Genomic DNA, 20,165 nt, shown 5'->3' with positions numbered 1-20,165 from the left:
GCTTCATCTCCTTTGCAATTCAACTGTAGCTTGAAAACTCAAGCCATGTGGAAGATAACTGTTCTCCATTAGCTTTGTGATTATAAAAGACAATAAAGCAAGTTATTGTGGTTTCTGTGTGTCTTTTAGGTGCATCTTTGTGCCAACATCTATAGTTTCATTAATTCTAAATTGTGTTCTCACCAGTCTCACTGGTGTAGGGTGCCTCAGGTTTAGTGGAAGGCCTGTCAGTAAATATTTTATAGGCCAAAATAACTTCCACAAGACTTATCATGGACTCGAGTAATGTGGACACAGACAAACATGATAATACAGTACCCTAATAGCGCATACAAATTACCAATAATATTGAACATAAATCAAACATAGTTTTATTTGAATGTTGAAATTCTGTGGGTGAAAGAACAGAAGATGATATATGATTTGTTCCTTTGCATAAAATACTGTAACACATTTCTACCACATTGGACGGCATGATTGCCTCTGAACTAGGAAGAATAATGCAAATTTGAGGATGTGTACCAGACAATGCACTTTGTTCATATATGTGATTGCTGTTAAACTATATATATTCTTGACATTACATTCTAAATACATAGACGTTTATATGTATTTGCCCCCTCCCCTTGCAGCTATAACAGCATCTATGCCTGTGAGAAGGCTTTAAAAACGACTTTGGAGTGTTTCTGTGGGAATATTTGCCCATTCATCTAGTAGAGCATTTTTGAGGTCAGGCACTCATGTTGAATGAGAAGGCCTGGCTTGCAATCTTCCTTCCAGTTTATCCCAAAGGTGTTCAGTGGGGTTGAGGTCAAGTTCTTTCACACCAAACTCATCCAACTATGTCTTTATGAACCTTGCTTTGTAAGCTGGGGCAGAGTGATGCTGGAACATGAAAGGGTTTTCCTCAAACTGTTCCTAATAAGTTGGAAGCATAGCATTGTCCAAAATATATCGGTATACTGATTTCCCTTCACTGAAAGTAAGAGGCCTAGTTCAACCCCTGAAAAACAGCTCTATACCATTATCTGTCATCCACCAAACTTTACAGTTGGCACAGTGCAGTCAGGTAGGCAACATTCTCCTGACATCTGCCAAACCCAGAATTACGCATCAGACAAACAGAGAAACATGATTTATCACTCCACAGAAGATGTTTCCACTGCTCCAGAATCCAGCACTCAATCCGGGCTTGGAATTGTACTTGTTGATGTGAGGCTTGCATGCAGGTGCTCGGCCATGGAAACCCATTCCATGAAGCTCTTGCAGCACAGTTTTTGTGCTAATTTTAATGCCAGTGGAAGTTTGGAATAGGGCTGAAACAACTAATCGATAATGAAATTCGTTTACACCAATTTTCATTATCTATTATAAAGAGTTTTTTTCAGAGCAAATGCTCTGAAAAACTCCTCTCCTTATATAATCCGACCTCAAACAGAGATCGGATTATAACACTAGAATCCAGATCCCCCGCAACGCTGCAGGGGGCTTGGATTCCCCTCACTGTCAGCCGGTGGGTGTCCGTGCGATGCGCACAGACAACTTCTGCCTCTGCCCTCCACTTCCGCTCCTACGATGCAGTGGCGGTATCACATGATGTAGAAGCCCCAGTGGAAGTGAAGGTGAGTAACGGAGGCTGTCTGTGCACATCGTGCAGACCCTCACCGGCTGACAGAGAATCGAGGTCTCCTGCAGGGGATCATCCTCTCTGTCGGCTGGTGGGGGTCTGCGCGATGCTCACAGACAGCCTCCGTTATTGCCCTTCACTTACGCTGAGGCTTCTATGAAGCTGCAGTGAAAGTGCCTGTCGGCCACGGAGGTTCACAAAACACCAGGGAGTTCAGGAGGGAGGCAGAGTGGTGTATGGGAGGGGGGGAGTCAGAGGGGTGTATGGGAGCCACCGTCCCATATACCACTCTGGCTCCTCCCCCTCCCATACACCACTCTGTCTCTACCCGGCTCCCTGGTGTCTTGTGAACCTCCGTTGCCGACAGGAGGCAAAGTGGTGTATGGGAGGGGGAGGAGCCAGAGTGGTGTATGGGTGAGTTATAGTGGTGTATGGGGGTATAATGAATTTCAGGGTAGCAGAGTGGTGAATCAGGGAGTATGATTTTCAGGGTGGTGCAGGGCATTTATGGGGGGCGGAGTGGCATATCAGGGTGCACAGTGGCATATAGGGAGGTATAAGGCATAAATGTGGGTGAGTGGGATATTGGAAGTTCTAACGCATATCAGGGGGCACAGTGGCATATAGTGGCATATAGGGGGTATAAGGCATATCGATATTAGGCATATCAGGGGGGCATAAGGCATATCTGGGGGTAAAAGGTATATCAGGGGGCTCAGTTGCATATCACTGGCATATAAGGAGTATAAGGCATATTGGGGGCACAGTGGAATCTCTGCATATAGGAGGTATAAGGCATATATGGGGCAGAGTGGCAAACTGGGGGTCAGATGTGCATAATGGGGCAGTTTGGTAAATAAAAGAAAATATAAACAGGGCTTTTTTCTCATAGTTTTTATTAAATATGAAAAATAATAACATATGAATTCATATTTGCGAATAACTTTGGATTAAAACCTAGTTTGAGAAACACTGTGTTTGGGTTCTTGTAGCTTTTATTATTATGTCAGTAAAATAAGGTGAATAGAGAGGCCATTACGATAAAGAGATGAAAGTGTAAATTGTACGTTTTTTATTACATTATTTTAAATTTAAAAAATTTGCATTTTTTTTATCCGATTAATCGAAAAAATAATCGGCCAACTAATCGATTATTAAAATAATCGTTAGTTGCAGCCCTAGTTTGGAACTCTTCAGCTATGGAGTCGGTAGAGATGTTTACGCACCATGCGCCTAAGCACCTGATGACCCCTCTCTTTGGCTTTACGTGGTATTCCTCTTTGTGGCCAAGTTGCTGTTCTGGAACACTTCCACTTTCCAATAATACAACTTACATTTAACTGTGGAATATCTGGCAGGGATGAAATTCCACAAACCGACGTATTACATCTTATTGGCATCCTATCACAGTACCATGCTTAACCCCTTCGTGACAAAGGCTGATTTTACTCTTTGTACCCTTCGTGACAATGGCCGTTTTAACATTTCTGCGCTGCTCGCGTTTAGCTGTAATTTTCTTCTTTCCCCTTTACTGAACCCACACATTAGATATTGTGTTTTTTCAGGGCAAGTAGGGCTTTCTTTAGATGACATTGTTTTGATTGTATCATATTATTTACTATTAAAAGTATAAAATATGGTGAAAAATTTAGAAAAAAATCTTTTACTCATCTATAAAAGGTAATGGAAAACCCTGCTAAATAGATTCTACTATTTGTCCTGAGTTTAAAAATACCCAATGTTTTTATGTTTTTTTTGCTTTTTTCTACACATTATGGGGCAATAAGTACAGGTAGCGTTTTGCTATTTCAAAGCCATTTTTTCCAAATTTGGTAATTCCCCCCCCATGTGTCATTTCGGGTATATTTGAAGCCGGCCCACGCCATTTACCCCATCAAATCATATATTATTGAAAACTAGACAGCCCAGGGTATTCCAAATGCTAGTATTTTAACCCTTTTCAAGCACTAATTCTACCATCAGCCTTTGTCAAACTTTATGGTAGTAATTTTTTTTGCATTTGTATTTTCACACACATTTTACTTCCGGTATGAATAAACAGGTTCTGGTATATGTCACAATCATAAAACACCTCGATATGTGTTTAGCAACATCTCCTGAGTACAGCGATACCTCACATGAATGATTTTGCCTGGCTGTTTGGGGGCAAAAGCGCCACATTTGGGGCATGCACATTTTCAATGTTGAACTTTGGCGTTTGGCGATCAACTGCCCATGTCCTTTTTGGTACACCTTTGAGCCGGGCCATTTCAGTGTGCCCAACAAAACCATATATTTTTGAAAACTAGACACCCCAGGGTATTTTAAATGCTGGTATTTTAACTCTTTGCATGCACACATTTTACCACCAATTTTACCAATTTTTTAAAAGTTTGCAGTAGTATTTTTTCGTGTATTTCCCCCCCACACACCTACTTTATGTATGAATTTACAGATCCTGGTTTATGCCGCTGTCACACGACACCCCAATATGTGTTCAGCAACATCTCCTGAGTACAGTGATACCCCACATGCATGGGTTTGTCATTTTTGGGTGAACTAAAAGGCCACATTTGGTACGTGTGCATTTTTCTAATTGGAAATTAGATGTGTGGCCATCCTTCCCCCAGTGTTATTTGGGACATTGTTGAACCCGGCCAAATCATTTTACCCCATCAAATCATAAGTTTTTTTTAAAGTAGACACCCCATGGGCATTTAATATGCCAGTATTTTAACTCTTTGTTAATCACACTGTGATTAGAAAGCTGGGCTCCATTGACTTGCATGGTTGAATGCAGTACTCTAGAGTTCTCTAGAGGGTCTGGAGACCATCTAGCGAACTTTTTCGTCTTTCTCTCCGGAGTGGTCACAGTCCATCCAGAGGTAAGTGTTTGGTGTCGCTGGATGCGTCCTGATCGAGGCATTCCAGCGACACCATTTAAGTTTAGGAGGTGATCGTTGATTGCCTCCTAAACGCTTTTAAAACGGGCGTCCGCCACCATACAATGTATGGCACCATACAATGTATGGCTGAATGCCTCGTGGTCGAAGCATTACAGCAACGCCGTTTGGGTGCAGAAAGTAGATCGCTTTCTGCACCCGTTTAGACGTGCCGGTCCTGGCACGTCAATTGTCGTTAACGACTTGATTTTCCGTGACATTCCCGGACCGGCAATTGTCATCAAGGGGGTTAAATTCACTGAGCTCTTTTTTTTTTTTTTTGTACACTCACTGGCCACTATATTAGGTACACCTGTTCAATTGCTTGTTACACAAATAGCTAATCAGCTATCACTCAATGCGTTTAGGGATATAGACGTGGTCAAGACAACTTCCTTGGCTTTTTTTCTCCAATAGAAGTCTATGGGAGAGAAAAAACGCCATGAAAAAGCCATGTGGGTTTATTGCCTTGGCGTTTTTTATGGCGTTTTTTCCACAGTTACAATGCAGAGGATGGACCCAGTATCTGTGTGTCCTACGAGAAATAGGCTGAAAACAAACAGTTTCACACAAAACAAAGTCCTGGACTGGTTCATATTGAATTTTACACCATTTGGAACAAACATGCCATTACAAACAAACATACGCGACCGGATCCTGCGTGCCAAAAGCAACAGCAAACAATTTGCACCATCATTTGGGGCCAATCTTCCCAGAGGAGCAGACATTCGAAATAAAGCATGCCTTACAAACCACAGAAAAGAGACAAAAGGGTCTACCAAGTAAATGACATCAGGAGAGGGCAGATACTTGCCATTTATCCTAATCCCTTTTAGCTGGGTGAAACTTCTAACTTGTAAAGGCTGGAAAAACTGCCTAAGGTCAAATAAAGCAATTTCCACAGAAAGGCTAAAACGCCAGAAAAAACTGCAGAAAAAACGCCAAAACGCAGGTAAATGCAGTGGCAGTTTTCTTGGCAGTTTTCCTGGCGTTTTTCATCAAGAAAAAAACGCCGGACAAAAACCCAAGTGGAAACCTAGCCTGAAGCAGATGCCAATTGCCCCATACCAGGGGGAAAATTCCTTCCAGACTCCAAACGGCAGAATAAATCCCTGGATCAACGTTCTGTCCCTATTAATCTAATATCCATAACTTGTAATATTATTGCTTTCAAGAAACACGTCCAGGCTCCTTTTGAACTCTTTTATTGAGTTTATCATTACCGCTTCCTCTGGCAGAGAGTTCCATAGTCTCACCGCTCTTACTGTAAAGGACCCCCGTCTGTGCTGGTGTAGAAACCTTCTTTCCTCTAGCCGTAGAGGATGTCCCCTTGTTATAGATACAGTCCTGGCTATAAATAGGTCCTGGGAGTGATCTCTGTACTGTCCCCCTTATATATTTATACATAGTTAAGTTCCCCCCCATAAGCCGTCTTTTTTTCTAAACTAAATAACCCTAATTCTGATAATCCTTCTGAGTACTGTAGTCCTCCCATTCCCCCTATCACTCTGGTTGCCCATGTTTGAACCCTCTCCAGCTCCACTATATCTTTCTTGTACACTGGTGCCCAGTACTGTACACGGTATTCCATGTGTGGTCTGACTAGTGACTTGTACAGTGGTAGAATTATTTCCTTGTTGTGGGCATCTATGCCCCTTTTGATGTACCCCATGATTTAATTTGCCTTAGCAGCAGCTGCCTGACACTGGTCGCTACAGGTAAATTTACTGTTAACTAAAACCCCTAAATCCTTTTCCATGTCAGTCGTCCCCAGTGTTTTCCCATTTAATACATATTCCCAGCCTGGATTTTTCTTCCTCATGTGCATAACCTTACATTTATCTGTGTTGAACCTCATCTGCCACATCCCAGCCCAAGCCTCCAACCTATCCGGATCCATTTGTAACCGTGCACTGTCCTCTATTGTGTAAACCACGTTACAGAGCTTAGTATCGTCTGCAAAGATTGATACTTTACTATGCAATCCCTCTACAAGGTCATTAATAAATATATTAAAAATAGGACCCAAAACTGACCCCTGTGGTACCCCACTAGTAACAGTCACCCACTCAGAGTATGTACCATTAATAACCACCCTCTGTTTCCTATCACTGAGCCAGTTACTTACCCACATACACACATTCTCCCCCAGCCCAAGCATTCTCATTTTATGTACCAGCCTTTTATGTGGCACTGTATCAAATGCTTTGGAAAAATCAAGATATACGACATCCATCGATAAACCCCGATCCAGTCTTGAGCTCACCTCCTCATAAAAGCTGATCTGGTTAGTTTGACAGGACTGATCCCTTGTAAACCCATGCTGATATGGAGTCATACATTTATTTTCATTGAGATACTCCAAAATAGCATCTCTTAGGAAACCCTCAAACAGTTTACATACAACAGAAGTTAAACTAACAGGCCTATAATTCCCCGGGTCACTTTTTGTCCCCTTTTTTGAATATTGGCAGAACATTTGCTATTCGCCAGTCCTGGGGAACAGACCCTGTCATTATAGAGTCCTTGAATATTAGAAATAGAAGTCTGTCTATTACATTACTTAACTCCTTTAGAATGCCATCTGGACCTGGTGATTTATCTATTTTGATTTTTTTGTTTTTTTAGGCGGCACTGCACTTCTTCCTGGGTTAGACAGGTGACATGTACTGGGGTGTTTATCTCATCCTGCTGTATATTACCTGGCATTTCATTTTCCTCTGTGAATACAGCAGAGAAGAATATATGTAATATATTAGCTTTTTCCTGATCCCCCGTCTATAACTTCTCCCTCATTACTTTTTAAGGGGCCAACGCTTTCATTTTTAACCTTTTTACTATTTACCGTATTGGCTCGGATATAGGCCGCACCCTAAAAGTTTGGTGCTTTTTTTAAAGAAAAAGTTTTGTAACAGATATGCTGCCACTCTGTCCCCCCCCCGAGATATGCTGCCACTCTGCCCCCCCCCGACTTACCAGAGCAGACTCCCAGGTGTCTTGCGGGGCCGGATGGGGACATCTACGCAAGTGCCGGCACCGGAAGTTGTATACGCGTATTGCATAGATGTCACCCGCTGGCCCCGCAAGACTCCCCTCGTGGGAATTCCCGGCAAGGGAGATTGTTAAAGCACATCGTGCAGACGTGCCAGCAGCGGAGGTTGTTTCCCGCTCATCCCCGCAGACGTGCCGGCAGCGGAGGTTGTTTCCCGCTCATCGCTGCAGCCGGTGAACGTCTGCGCGATGCGCTTAGACAGTCTCCCCTGCCGGCACTCCCCCCGTCTGAGTGTCTGGGATATTCAGTGCATGGTTAAAATAAAGCTTTATCATTAACTTAAATAACTTCTTAAAAATATAGATAGGGTAATACACGTTTGTCCCGTTTAACTTGCCATTAGAGCCTTGTGCGGGACTGCTTTTTTAATCGCGCTCCCGCTGATTTTTTTTGTCCAATCCCGCCCACTCCCGCCACATTTGTGGCCAATCAAGCCTACCTCCTTACCTGAACTGCAGATTTCCCGTTCAGTCCCGCATGGCTCCCCTCGAGTTACTCCCTCACAGCGTCTCTTCTCTTGCTCCGCCCAAGAACAAGGCAGAGTCACAGGAAGTGACATCTCATCACGTGACTCAGTTTTGTTCCTGGGCGGAGCAGGAGAGGAGACACTGTAAGGGAGCAGCGAGAAGGCAGCCTTGCGGGACTGCGTGGGATTACCGGGACCCACAGGTACAGCGCCTGACTGCCCGCAACCCCAGCAAGACTGCCTGCAAGTTTGTCGGGTCCCGCGGGACTCTCCTCCCAATGCAGTCCTCTACTTGCCATTTCATTGTTAATGGCACCCTTGATTTGGTCTTGATTTTAAGATCAGTAAAGCAGTGTATTTGTGCTTGATGTAGTCCCTGCAAAAGCCCACACCACCTCTACTGGAAAGTAGCATCAAACTTAAGTAATACTGATCACAGATGTATATTAAATCAATTATGCAAACTCCCTTTGCATTTTATTTCTCAAGCAAGATTGGGACTGTAAAAGACTCTAGTGGCATACCGTTTTTGTTATAGGCAAATAGATATCTTTGTTACCATACAAGAAAACTGTGTAATAATGACATAGGTTGTTTTTAGGACAAAAGAAACAAACAGACCTCTTAGTAACTAGCCTATGCAGTTTCGAAGCACGCCTTTGTGTAATTCTACTATCAATCTCCATCATGCATAAATTCTCATTAATGCAAATGCATGAATTGGTTCTCTTAAAGTAACGTGACCATGAGTGGGTTCAATGTATTAGCCTGTGAATAGTCAATGGCAGAGATTCAATACGCTATTATGAGAATTATGGCACTCAAGTGGTTCTAATATTGATCCTTATTAATAACCTAAGTTGCAGTGACTTAAATATTAAAGTGGAACTCCCACCATTATTTTGTTATTGTCCTATGGTTGTAAAGAATATCTATGTAATATTTGTTATATTAAGTTGCATACATAATAATGTTATAATTTAGTACTTGCCATGATCCTCCTTTTGAGAAACTAGGTTTGTGACCTGGTAGCCTCTTGGAGATCAGAACATGGCGCCTAATGCATCACTTGTGACTTAGAGTGTTACATAACCATGTAAACATATAAACCTATATTAATAACTTGCCCCAAACTGTGCTAAATGTCATTACACATGCAATGTATTATTGCAAAACAAGGCTACTCACAAAACACTTTATATACCAAAAACCTACTTAGAGTACATTGTCAGGTACTCTACTGCCTTTATAAGTGTAATACAAGGAAAAACAAAGAAAAAAAGTTTAAATATTTAGTTCACCTGTATTTAAGCAGGAATTATGCCTATGGCATAAAGTAAGAAACATGCCAACTGAGATGCTTAGGTGTAATGAAATTTTTAATCAGCGAGGTCTTTTTACAATACAGTATAAGTATATCTTCATCAGTGCCCATTTGGGAAAAATTGAATAATTTTGATTGGAAACTGTAGGTTTCAATTCAACCAGCTGGTAAATTCCATAGACTTAACTCCCACTTCTATTACTTTTGTTTCCCCTTCATCAAGAATGTAATCTGTCAGTTTTCTTTAGAAATGTCTTTTAAAATAAGTTTTTGTGACCACATATAATTATAGAGGGTGTGTGGTGTATTTTAATTTTTATCAACTCTTATAACCATCCCCCAATTAAATACTAGAATGCAGATGTTAAATGAGGCACTCCTGTCCTTTCGTGCCCCTGACGATTTAAAAGGATGTTCATTTATGCCTTTTAAAAGCCAACCTGATTAAAATCAGTGAGATTTTCTTCATCAAAATCTAACACGCATGAAAAATTAATTTGATGCTTCTGTTATCAGTTAATTGAATCTGCTCAGGGATGAGGTTTGTGTGGAGGGTGATTAAAAGTGGGTTCTCTCTGGGCTTTCTTTTCCCTTTCTTATTTCAAACACTGCAACATTATGAAACCTCCCTTTTGTTTGCCCATTTCAACATATTTTTAGTAGAATGAGAGATGAGTAAAGATTGTTCCTTTTTGTCTCGGGTAGACCACAGAGTTTAATACGCAGAAAGTCTTGGGCTTGGTCAATTTATGTCCACATTAAAAAAAAAAAAAAAGATGAATATATAAAGGATGCACTGAACTGCATAATAATATGACCAACGTTTTAAAGTCAACTTTATATTATTTCAACAATATATTGAGATATTGCCCCCCCCCACAACTACAACAAGTTCCAGTTTAAAGACTCCTAATTTTAGGTCTGTATATACCCAGAGGCGCAGCTTTGTAGAAATGTGTCACCAGCTTGTGTTTATATACAGTTGAGAATTTTACCTATACTGGCCCAATAAAAAAATATTTCCATAGAGTAAACACTCCACCCATCTAACAGATACAGTTAAATCAATTTGCCTTATTGTATATATATTATGTATTTTTGAAACAAATGGTGCTTTTTCAAGAATGTTACAGAGGCAGGTTCTGTTCCATCATGATCTGACATTCTATAAACATACATTTTCCTTCAGACCTCACTATGCAACCACACGTCACAATTTAATTAGGCGACCCTAATTAACAAAACTTGGCTCTCTCTTTTCTCCTGCCCCTGTCTTCTCTGGCTGAGAATCAGTGGCTTTGATATGCTAATTAGGGAGTAATTTAATTTCAAAGCCCGCAATTAACAAGGGTGTTGTGGACATGCTGTAGTTAAGCGGTGTAATCTAATTTGCATTAGTAACAAGCAGGGACTAATTAGAAGCTTAATTAGACACTTAGCTGGCTCTCGTGTTTACCTTTTTAATGAGAGGGAGATGAGTCTTCCTCTGGTAGTGCTCCTTTACTTTTAAGAGCTGTGACACAGAGGCTGTGCAGGCTGGACAGTAGAAACCGTTACGTAAAAAGGTGCTCAAACATACGGTATGTGGGATAAAGGAACTTCCATGAATCGCCTCATGTAATGACATTGGCAAAGTTTTTTTTTTTCTTCTCTCTCTCAAGGGTCAGAACATCAGGACAGACCAACAAAGGTTATACATATATTTGAGGGGTATGACAAGACTAGATCTGGCAGACAGACTAAGACAAACTGTCACATTAGTAAAAGAGTGTCCTGCTTGTTTACAAAGATTTTTTTCAAAAGTGAAAATTAGAAAGACAAGTGCCCCTAAGACAAGTTCATATGAAAAAAAAAATGCTGACCATGTCAATAAAGAATAAGATAAAAAGAAAAAATAAGTAGAGTTTAAAAGATGTTTTCAAGTGTGGGTGCAGCTTTCCAGCTGAAGTAGCAGGGACCAATACAATGATATGGTTAATTATTACCTATGTAGAGTAAAAACACTAACCTAAAAGGCAATAACGTATGTATGCAAACTCAGTGCAGTCCTGCATTTCAAATCAAGTTTGGGATTCATTAATCCTCCATCATTTATTCCCAAAATCTCCCCCACAACCAATTACTACAGATACTCCACAAACTGGTTTGTTCAGAGCCATGGACAATAATCAAATAAAGGAAAAGTAATCCTTTTAATTGAGGCAAATTGCCTTACGTGTAATTTGTGAAGCATACAGTATAAGAGGTGATTTGTATATCTTGGTTTAAGGACTTGGTACTGAGTAGGGTGCGAACAAATTCTATAGCATCAATTATTATTTTGGATTTCAAATATAATAATGTAAATACATTAAATGGTAGGGAATACAAAATTGCAAAAGGCACTTCAGACATCGTATACACTTTAATGCATATGATAGCTGCATGGTCCCTTTAAATTATCATAGTGTCCTCCTTACACATGCATGGGGGGATTCTGCAGAATGTACCCACACCCCAGCTATTTTCCATGCATGAACATATTTTCCGGCCATACATGTGACATACTTACCTACAGTCGGTTCCAGCACTGGCTTTTCATTCTTGAAGAATGCATATTAAAGTATTAAGAGAGTGCTTTTTTTCTTAAGTGGGGCTCTTGAGGACAGTAAGCTAGAAGGTAGAAGGGGTTTTGATCCCTGATCGAGTTGCGCTTGGTGTGCATCTTTTTTAAATAAAGTTCCTCTGTACAGGTAAATAGTTTTGTACATCAAATAATTTAATGTAATTTATAGGTGTACCAGTGTTTTCAAGGTGTTGATATGTACAAGGGACAAAACAGCTCTACGCTATCAGAGAGGTGTGGGAGGGCAGAGTACAGGACCCTTAACCCTGCTACTTCAGTCAGGTGTGCAGCTAAGACAATAAGCACCCCCTCCTTATCTTGCCCATCCCCATCCTGTGCAGTGTGACCTGCATAGCAGAATGTGGATTGGCTAGTTCTAATTGTTAGCTGCAACCACCCTGTAATGTTTGTTCACTGAGAGGGGGGACAGGTATCCAGAACTGATCCTCCTCACAATCTAAGTGTCTGAAATTGTGGAGCTAAAGAGTATCACTTGGTGGTAACTTCCCCCTTCCAAAGAGCTTTAAATGTAGTTTCCCCTCTTACTTCTGAAGCCAATGTTGTGCTATTTTTCATGACCAAGGATTCGACTTTTAATAATGGTGGATGAAATGCTGTAACATATGACCAGGTAAAAGCATTATGAATGACTGTGTATGTGTGCACTTGGTGTCTTTTTCTTTAATGATTTTTATATGGAGTTTTTACTTTGCATTCAAAACTGTTTTATTTGTAGATTCTATAGTGTAGTTGGTCCTAGATTTTATTTTTAAAATCAGACATCTATGTTCCCCACAGGTTTTATAAACAAGTCATGATGGTGGAATCCGCTTCTGAGTCCATACGATCCACGCCGACCAGTCAGAATGGTATCAGTAGTCTTCCCAACCAATCAGATGGTGGAGGAGCAAGGGAAGGGGGGTCAAGTGGAGAGACCAATGGAGAATTGACTCCGACAGACCTCCTGCACTTTCAGCAGCAACAGGTAATGGGGCAGCATAGAGAAACCTCTGATATTACTGGACAACGTCAAAACTGCCCGGGTGCTTAAACCACATTTTCTGTGCCAATTTAACCAAACATCAGCTGTTGACTAGATATTTAGTTTTTCCACACTGTGAGGGACATGTCATTATGTCAGGTATAGTTAATCAGCAGCAGTTATTCTGAGCTGCCTTGCAAAAATTAGAACATTTTATAGTTTGCTGTGCTGCTGTACAGCACTAGTTAATCAGTTAGTTTGGTTAAAAATTTACTCGCCAGCCAGTCTGAATTATTCTGTCAAAAAAAATCACACAATGGCAGTGTATAAGGAGTTCACTAACATTATTGCTTCACATCTGGAGCAGCCCCTAATGTTCCAGTTGGGAATCACAGAAACACACAGAACAGATCAGTACAACATATAGAAAACAGTGATCCACCAAAGAGTGAAATGCCAGGCATGTTTTGTGTTTAGCAATCACAATCTGGATAGCTGCTTTCTATATGTTATACTGCTCAATGGATAGATCAATACACAATGTATTACTTTTAACTTTCTCTGTGGAACTCCTGTGTATTAACAAAATGATGCAGCTCCAAGAACATTTTTTTTGTTAAATGCATCTTCTACCTGGTTCTCATAAAAGGAAAGAGTTAACAACTTGACATGACTAAAATGTAGTGAAATTATGCAAAAACCTACATAATACAACTAAAAGAAGTAGTATAAGCATTGGACAACTTGCATTTCATGCTGTTATTTTCCAGGATGATAAGAATATGTCTTTAACTTATAGGCTTTGCACATGGCTCGTCAGCTTCTCCTGCAACAGGCAACAGGATTGAGCTCTCCTAGCAATACAGAGAACAAGCAGCCGTCTGTTCAGGTGAGCGTCACCAATACAGTGCTGTACCTAATACTTTCATATGAAATTGCCAGATTGCTGACCTGCCAAAAACATTGATTGCATGTCACAGGTCCCTGTCTCAGTGGCCATGATGTCTCCACAGATGATCACACAGCAGCAGATGCAACAGATTCTGTCACCGGCACAGCTCCAAGCTGTTCTGCAACAGCAGCAAACACTTATGTTGCAGCAGGTGAGACATGCAGAGGTTTCTCAGATCTCACATTCTGTCTGTTATACCATTTGTGTTTTGACATTGAGAAAAAATAGCGGGCAGTACACCACAATGCACCAAGCTTCAACCTACAAAATAGTATTAAGCCTAAGGCAATGATTCACTTGGTAGATTTTAGGGCTGCAGCTAACGATTATTTTCATAATCGATTAGTTGGCCGATTTATTTTTCGATTAATCGGATTAAAAAAAATGTACATTTTTCATTTATTTAAAATAATTTAATAAACAAACAGGATGTTAAAAATAAATGGCAGAATAAAAAACTTGATAAAAAAATGCTAAAAATGCATTTGTTTTTATTTCCCAACCTACCCCCCAGTTATGCACATCTAAGCCCAGGCTTGCCACACTGCCTCCCAGATATGCCTTATACCCCCAGATATGCCACTCCGCCCTCCTCAGATATGCCTTATATCCGCTATATGCCACTGTGCCCTCTGGTATGCCTTATACCCCCAGATATGCCTTATACCCCCAGATATGCCACTCTGCCTCCCACATATACGACTAATGCCTTATGCCCCCCATATGCCATAGTGCCCTCTGATATGCCTTATACCCCAGATATGCCACTCCGCCCCCCCCCCCCAATATGCCTTATACCCTCAGATATGCCACGGAATGTCTGTACGATTCGCGTAGACAACCTCTGCTGCTGGCCGGCACTTTCGTTGGAGTTTCTATGACTGAGCACCGGAAGGTAGTGTGACACCGGTGCTCCATCACAGAAGCCCCAGTGGAAGTGCCAGCAGTAGCGGAGGATGTCTGCGCGCATCGCACAGACATCCACCGGCTGCTGGAGAGGAGGGTCCAGGTCCCCTGCAGCACTGTGGCGAATCCTCCTCTCTGGCAGCCGGTGAAACCTCCGTGGTGCTGGCCGATACTTCCACCGGGGCTTCTATGGTGGAGCACCAGAAGGCGGAAGTGGAGGACATTAGCGGGGGATGTCAGCGTGCATCGCACAGATGCCCACCGGCTGTCAGACAGGAAGGTCAGGGTCCCCTGCAGCGCTGCAAGGGATCTGGATCTTAGTGTTATTATCCGACCTCTATTTTAGGTAGGAAAAAACCCTATCTTATATTCCATAAAATCGATTCAACTAATCGATAATGAAATTTGTTGGCAATTATTATCGATAAGTTGTTGCAGCCCTAGTAGATTTGTTCATTTAATAGCATGTTGTCCTAAATAATTATTTAGTAGTCCTTTAAACAAGAGGTTTAACTGTTTTTTGTAGCTGCAGGAATATTATAAAAAGCAGCAGGAACAACTGCGCCTCCAGGTTATCTCCCAGCAACAGGCAGGAAAGCAGCAGCCCAAAGAGGTAGGTTGATCTATATAAAATGTGTAAGGAATGCCTGACCACCAAGCTCCCATGTCATCTCACATGGATGTTTTAAAACTACTCATAGAGATCACCATTAGATTGCATTACTTCAGACATGCAGTACTGATGAGGCCTTACAAAAAATAGAATACATGATCTAATTATGGGACTTATAATTGAGGGTCTACAGACACGTACCATCACTCAAATTTGAAAACATTTGAATATATTAATTTGCATAAATAACCTAAAAGTCAGCACTCTAAAAAGAAAAAAAAAGGGCTATATTTCAGAGCATTTTCAGAGGTCTGACTATGAGACTAAGATCCAGTTCCCCCGCATAGTGCCCCGAGGCATATGGGGGGCATAAGGCATTAGTTGCGTAGGCAACTTCTGCTGCAGCAGGGGTTGTCTGCCTCCATCTCCCAGACCTTCCCCTGCTGTCTGAGAGGAGAGTTGCCCACACCGCTGCGGGGAATCCTCTCTGACAGCTGGAGGGTGTATGTGCGATGGACGCAGACAACCCCGGCTGCAGCGGAAGTTGCCTATGCGAATCGCGTGGGCGTCTACCCACTGCCCCGACTACACACCAGGGGGTCGGAAGCACCGGCAAGTTTTGGGGAGAGGTATTAAATGGGGGGCATATGGCATTTCTGTAGGCAGAGTGCGCTGATATGCCTTTTAACCCCCTTAATGCCACTCTGCCTCCTGATACGCGTTTTAACCCCCTTTATGCCACTCTGCTTCCTGAAATGCCTTAAAAAAAAGTTTACGTAGTTTACATCAATTAACATTGAGAGTAAAAAATTTTTCCTATAGGGTCGTCTTATATTCCGGCTTTTTCTTTTTTTCCTAAATTAATATTCAGATTTTCGGGGGTCGTCTTATAATCAGGGCCATCTTATCATGCAAATACGGTATATTCTATGTAAGATGTGAGCATTCAGCAATGTAAAGTTATTTGTTAATGTTTTTCCATTTCAAATTATACAGTAAATGCATCAGAATTAAATATTTTGCACATGTGCATTAGTTTGTCCGAATGGAAGTTTTGGCCGTGTTTAATGCAGAAATAGCAAGTGCAATTTTATATAGAATTTTATGGAATACCATTATTCCCCCTCCCCTATTCATTTCCATCTTGAATGGAAGGTATTGTATTGTATTGCGTTGTGACTGGGATGATATCTATGCCATGCAGGCGGGTTTAGGAAGCAAACAGGTTGCTTTCCAACAGCAACTCTTACAGATGCAGCAGCTACAGCAGCAGCAGCTACTAAACCTGCAGAGACAGAGCATGATGGGACTGCAATCAGGGCAGGGGCCATTGCCCACACAAAACCTAACACAAGGTGAGCGTTACCATTATAGTATCATGTATATGTCCAAAGTATCAAGACCAAGACTAAAGTTCTGAGTATGAGTAATTTTAAACTTCACAAACCAGAAACCTTGTGTTTTATTCTCAGTGGTGTCCACTTCAGACTTACAACAGCTCCTGAAAGAAATGGCCAGCAGTCAAGAGGAGCCCAACAAACAGGACACTTATGACCTGAGCACCTCAATCACTACCTCATACACAAGCACCAAGGTGTCACCTCCCACATTGTATACCTCGCTGCCTAATGGTCAAAGTTCCCTCCAAAATGCTTGCAGGGACAGGTGAGTTCTGGATGCCTTTTTAAACTATTAAGATTACTCAATTCAGTTTCTTCCTTTTATTGCTTTGGGTTTTTTTTTGGTTATTACACAACCAAGATTTCTGTCGCAACCTTGATCCTATGATCCATTTGGCATTGTTTTTTCTCTCTTTTCTTTGCTGTAAATCAATTGGTTGATTATTCAAATGAGATTGCATTCCTTACTTTCCTGTGCACCGTGGGGTATACATTTGACAGAACTAATTCAGGAACAGAGGACTAAGATTCCACCAATTTCTCTGGCGATTGCAATAATTTATATAAATATATATATTTAATTTCTTCACAGCTCCACTCATTATGATGTAACCCCTAGCTCACACCCTCTTTACGGACATGGTGAATGCCGGTGGCCAGGCTGTGAGGCTCTCTGCGAGGATATGGGCCAGTTTATAAAGTAAACTATTGTCTTTTTATACTGTCTGTGTTTTCACTTGGAAGAACTTAGTAACACACAAAGGAAATCTAATTTCTAAGCATTGGCTTTACTTGGTTTCAAGTCATTCTGTCCACTAGAACTATACGATATTTGTTTAGTAGCAAGATTCAGTTTTATCTTTTGTAATAAGAATTTGAATTCCATTCAAGTTTTGTCATACTTTGTAGCTGCTGTCTGGCTTACCAGGAGCCACATTTGTTAACCCCTTGAGGACCAAGAATATTTTAAAAACATTTCGCAGCCTAAAACATTTTTAGCAAACAGATGTTTTTCCTCATACTTTTAATAAAAAGAATACAAGATTATGAGAGACTTTTTTCACTTGTTATTTGGACATTGTACATTTAAATAACTATTCCTTACCACTTCACAAATTAATTCTTGATTAAAGCAACCTAAAACAGAACAACTTTATTTTTTAAAAGCATTGGTAGGGCTGGAGTAGAACCATGGTAAAGGTATTTCTTTGAAGCGAGTATAGCATTATGACTTCTCTCTAGCATTACAGTATACTATTTTGTAAAAGTATGTGCTGTGTGACCGTTGCAGGCACCTGAATACAGAGCATGCGCTGGATGATCGCAGTACAGCACAGTGCCGCGTACAGATGCAGGTAGTTCAGCAACTGGAGATACAGGTGAGGCGGAGATGTTTAGCATTATTATTATTATCTTTTATTTATATATTTATATATAGCGCCAACAATCTACGCAGCGCTTAATACAATACATATGTTCAAGGGGTATGACAAGATGAGAATTGACAGGCTAAGACAAACCGATACATTAGGTGGAGAGAGCCCTGCTCACAAGTGTACAATCTTGAGGGTATGGGGTGACAAACATAAGGCACAGAGAAAGGGTGAGTGGTAGTTCTAGCAGCTAAGATGGTATGCTTCTCTGAAGAAGTAAGTTTTGAGATGTTTCTTGAATATTGGGAGGGAGGGTGAATGTGGAAGGTTCGATGGAAGTAGATTCCGGGGGTATGGGGCAGCACGAGTGAATGATGCACATCATTTGTTAAGAAATGTGCTGGTGAGAAGCAAATTGACTGGTAAATGTATTATTTCCCTGATAGCTGACCAAGGAGAGTGAGCGGTTACAGGCCATGATGACACATCTGCATATGAGACCATCAGAACCAAAACCTTACAGCCAACCAGTGAGTTACAAATAATTACTATTTTGTGTGTTTGTACTGTTTTATTGTGCGTGTCAGCTTGGTATTACACAGGCATGTGGTTTCCTTTTTGATCAGCCAAATAAATAACTTGTTCTCCTATATCCACACAGCTGAACTTGGTCTCCTGTGCCTCTGCTACTAAAATGTCACCTGAGACCTACCCAGATGGCTTATCTCAACCCCCCACCTCAGCCACAGCCCCCATAACTCCACTGAGACAGGGCACATCTGTGATAAGTTCTTCAAGCCTGCCTTCTGTTGGCCCTGTACGCAGGCGGATAGTGGACAAGTTCTGCACACCTATATCCTCAGGTGAGGCCACAAGGCTGGACTTGTGTAATTATCTACCTTATGTAGCTAGGTAGAAGTTATTTTCTGTCCCTACATCTATCATATAAATCTTTATTTCACTTTCTTAAACAGATTTCTCTATGAACCCTATGTCAGATCAGTTTTCTGGGCCATTTATGTTTCACCCTAAACTAAAGATGTTGCTTTTTGAGTCATCTTTAATGACAGTTGTGTTAGCAGCTTAATGATACTGCTCCAATAACCATTTGTAGAGCTTTTAATCATATTGTAGTTCACTGTACTTCACGTCTCATCAGCCTCTCTCACATTCTTTGTAGAATGCCATGTGACATTCCCTCTTTTTACTATGCTCCTATTTTTCATTCTCAGTACAGCCTTGACTCTTTATGGCCTTATATTTCTTTTGCATTGTTGCCAGTGTTCCAAGTCTTCTACTAGTCTTCATTTCCATATACGACTCTCTTATCACAGTTTTGTTTTGTGCCGTATGTGCTTTCATGAGAGCCTACCTTACTTGTATTTGTACTTCCGGTATTGCTGTTTGTTCTTGTTTCACACGGTCTCCCTTTCTTCATATTCTAGAACTTGCCCAGAACCATGAGTTCTATAAGAATGCTGAAGTCCGCCCCCCCTTCACGTACGCTTCCCTTATCCGGCAGGTGAGAGTTCAAAGTATAGTATGGTCATAGTGACATTTAGCAATTGGCATGTTTTGCATAATCGTCAAACAAACATTTTCATCCGTTCAACCCTAGGCTATCTTGGACACACCGGACAGGCAGCTGACACTAAATGAAATATACAATTGGTTTACACGCATGTTTGCCTACTTCCGGAGGAACACCGCCACATGGAAGGTAAAATAGATTACCATTATCATCAGAGATTGTGATAATGTCAAATATGTGATATCTGTGGGGTAAACTGCATAGTGATAAAGCAAAATCATCATGACACTTCTCTTATGGCTTCCCCTGCTGTATTTGCTGACTATTCTTCTCCTAAAGTCTGCTTTCCCTCTAGAATGTGCACAAAAGATTGGATGTAAAGTAAATCTGTC

The 20,165-nt window shown here is 41.1% G+C and overlaps 1 protein-coding gene across 1 annotated transcript in view; it reads left to right on the top strand.

Annotated features, from left to right (window-relative positions):
- Nucleotides 1-20,165, top strand: part of FOXP4 (forkhead box P4) — a 43,314-nt gene that overhangs the window by 10,181 nt on the left and 12,968 nt on the right. The window contains exons 2-13 of the mRNA XM_053454277.1: nucleotides 12,815-13,001; nucleotides 13,798-13,887; nucleotides 13,979-14,101; nucleotides 15,383-15,469; nucleotides 16,674-16,824; nucleotides 16,942-17,134; nucleotides 17,462-17,569; nucleotides 18,161-18,248; nucleotides 18,689-18,772; nucleotides 18,904-19,105; nucleotides 19,688-19,764; nucleotides 19,861-19,962. Of these exons, the coding sequence (XP_053310252.1) occupies nucleotides 12,831-13,001; nucleotides 13,798-13,887; nucleotides 13,979-14,101; nucleotides 15,383-15,469; nucleotides 16,674-16,824; nucleotides 16,942-17,134; nucleotides 17,462-17,569; nucleotides 18,161-18,248; nucleotides 18,689-18,772; nucleotides 18,904-19,105; nucleotides 19,688-19,764; nucleotides 19,861-19,962 (1,476 nt within the window). The 5' untranslated portion in view covers nucleotides 12,815-12,830. The remainder of the gene's footprint in view (nucleotides 1-12,814; nucleotides 13,002-13,797; nucleotides 13,888-13,978; nucleotides 14,102-15,382; nucleotides 15,470-16,673; nucleotides 16,825-16,941; nucleotides 17,135-17,461; nucleotides 17,570-18,160; nucleotides 18,249-18,688; nucleotides 18,773-18,903; nucleotides 19,106-19,687; nucleotides 19,765-19,860; nucleotides 19,963-20,165) is intronic.

The sequence above is a fragment of the Spea bombifrons genome, chromosome 2, assembly GCF_027358695.1.
Source record: "Spea bombifrons isolate aSpeBom1 chromosome 2, aSpeBom1.2.pri, whole genome shotgun sequence".
NCBI lineage: Eukaryota > Metazoa > Chordata > Amphibia > Anura > Pelobatidae > Spea > Spea bombifrons.
The sequence above is the reverse complement of the archived record's forward strand: the minus strand, read 5'-3'. Positions and strand labels throughout refer to the sequence as shown.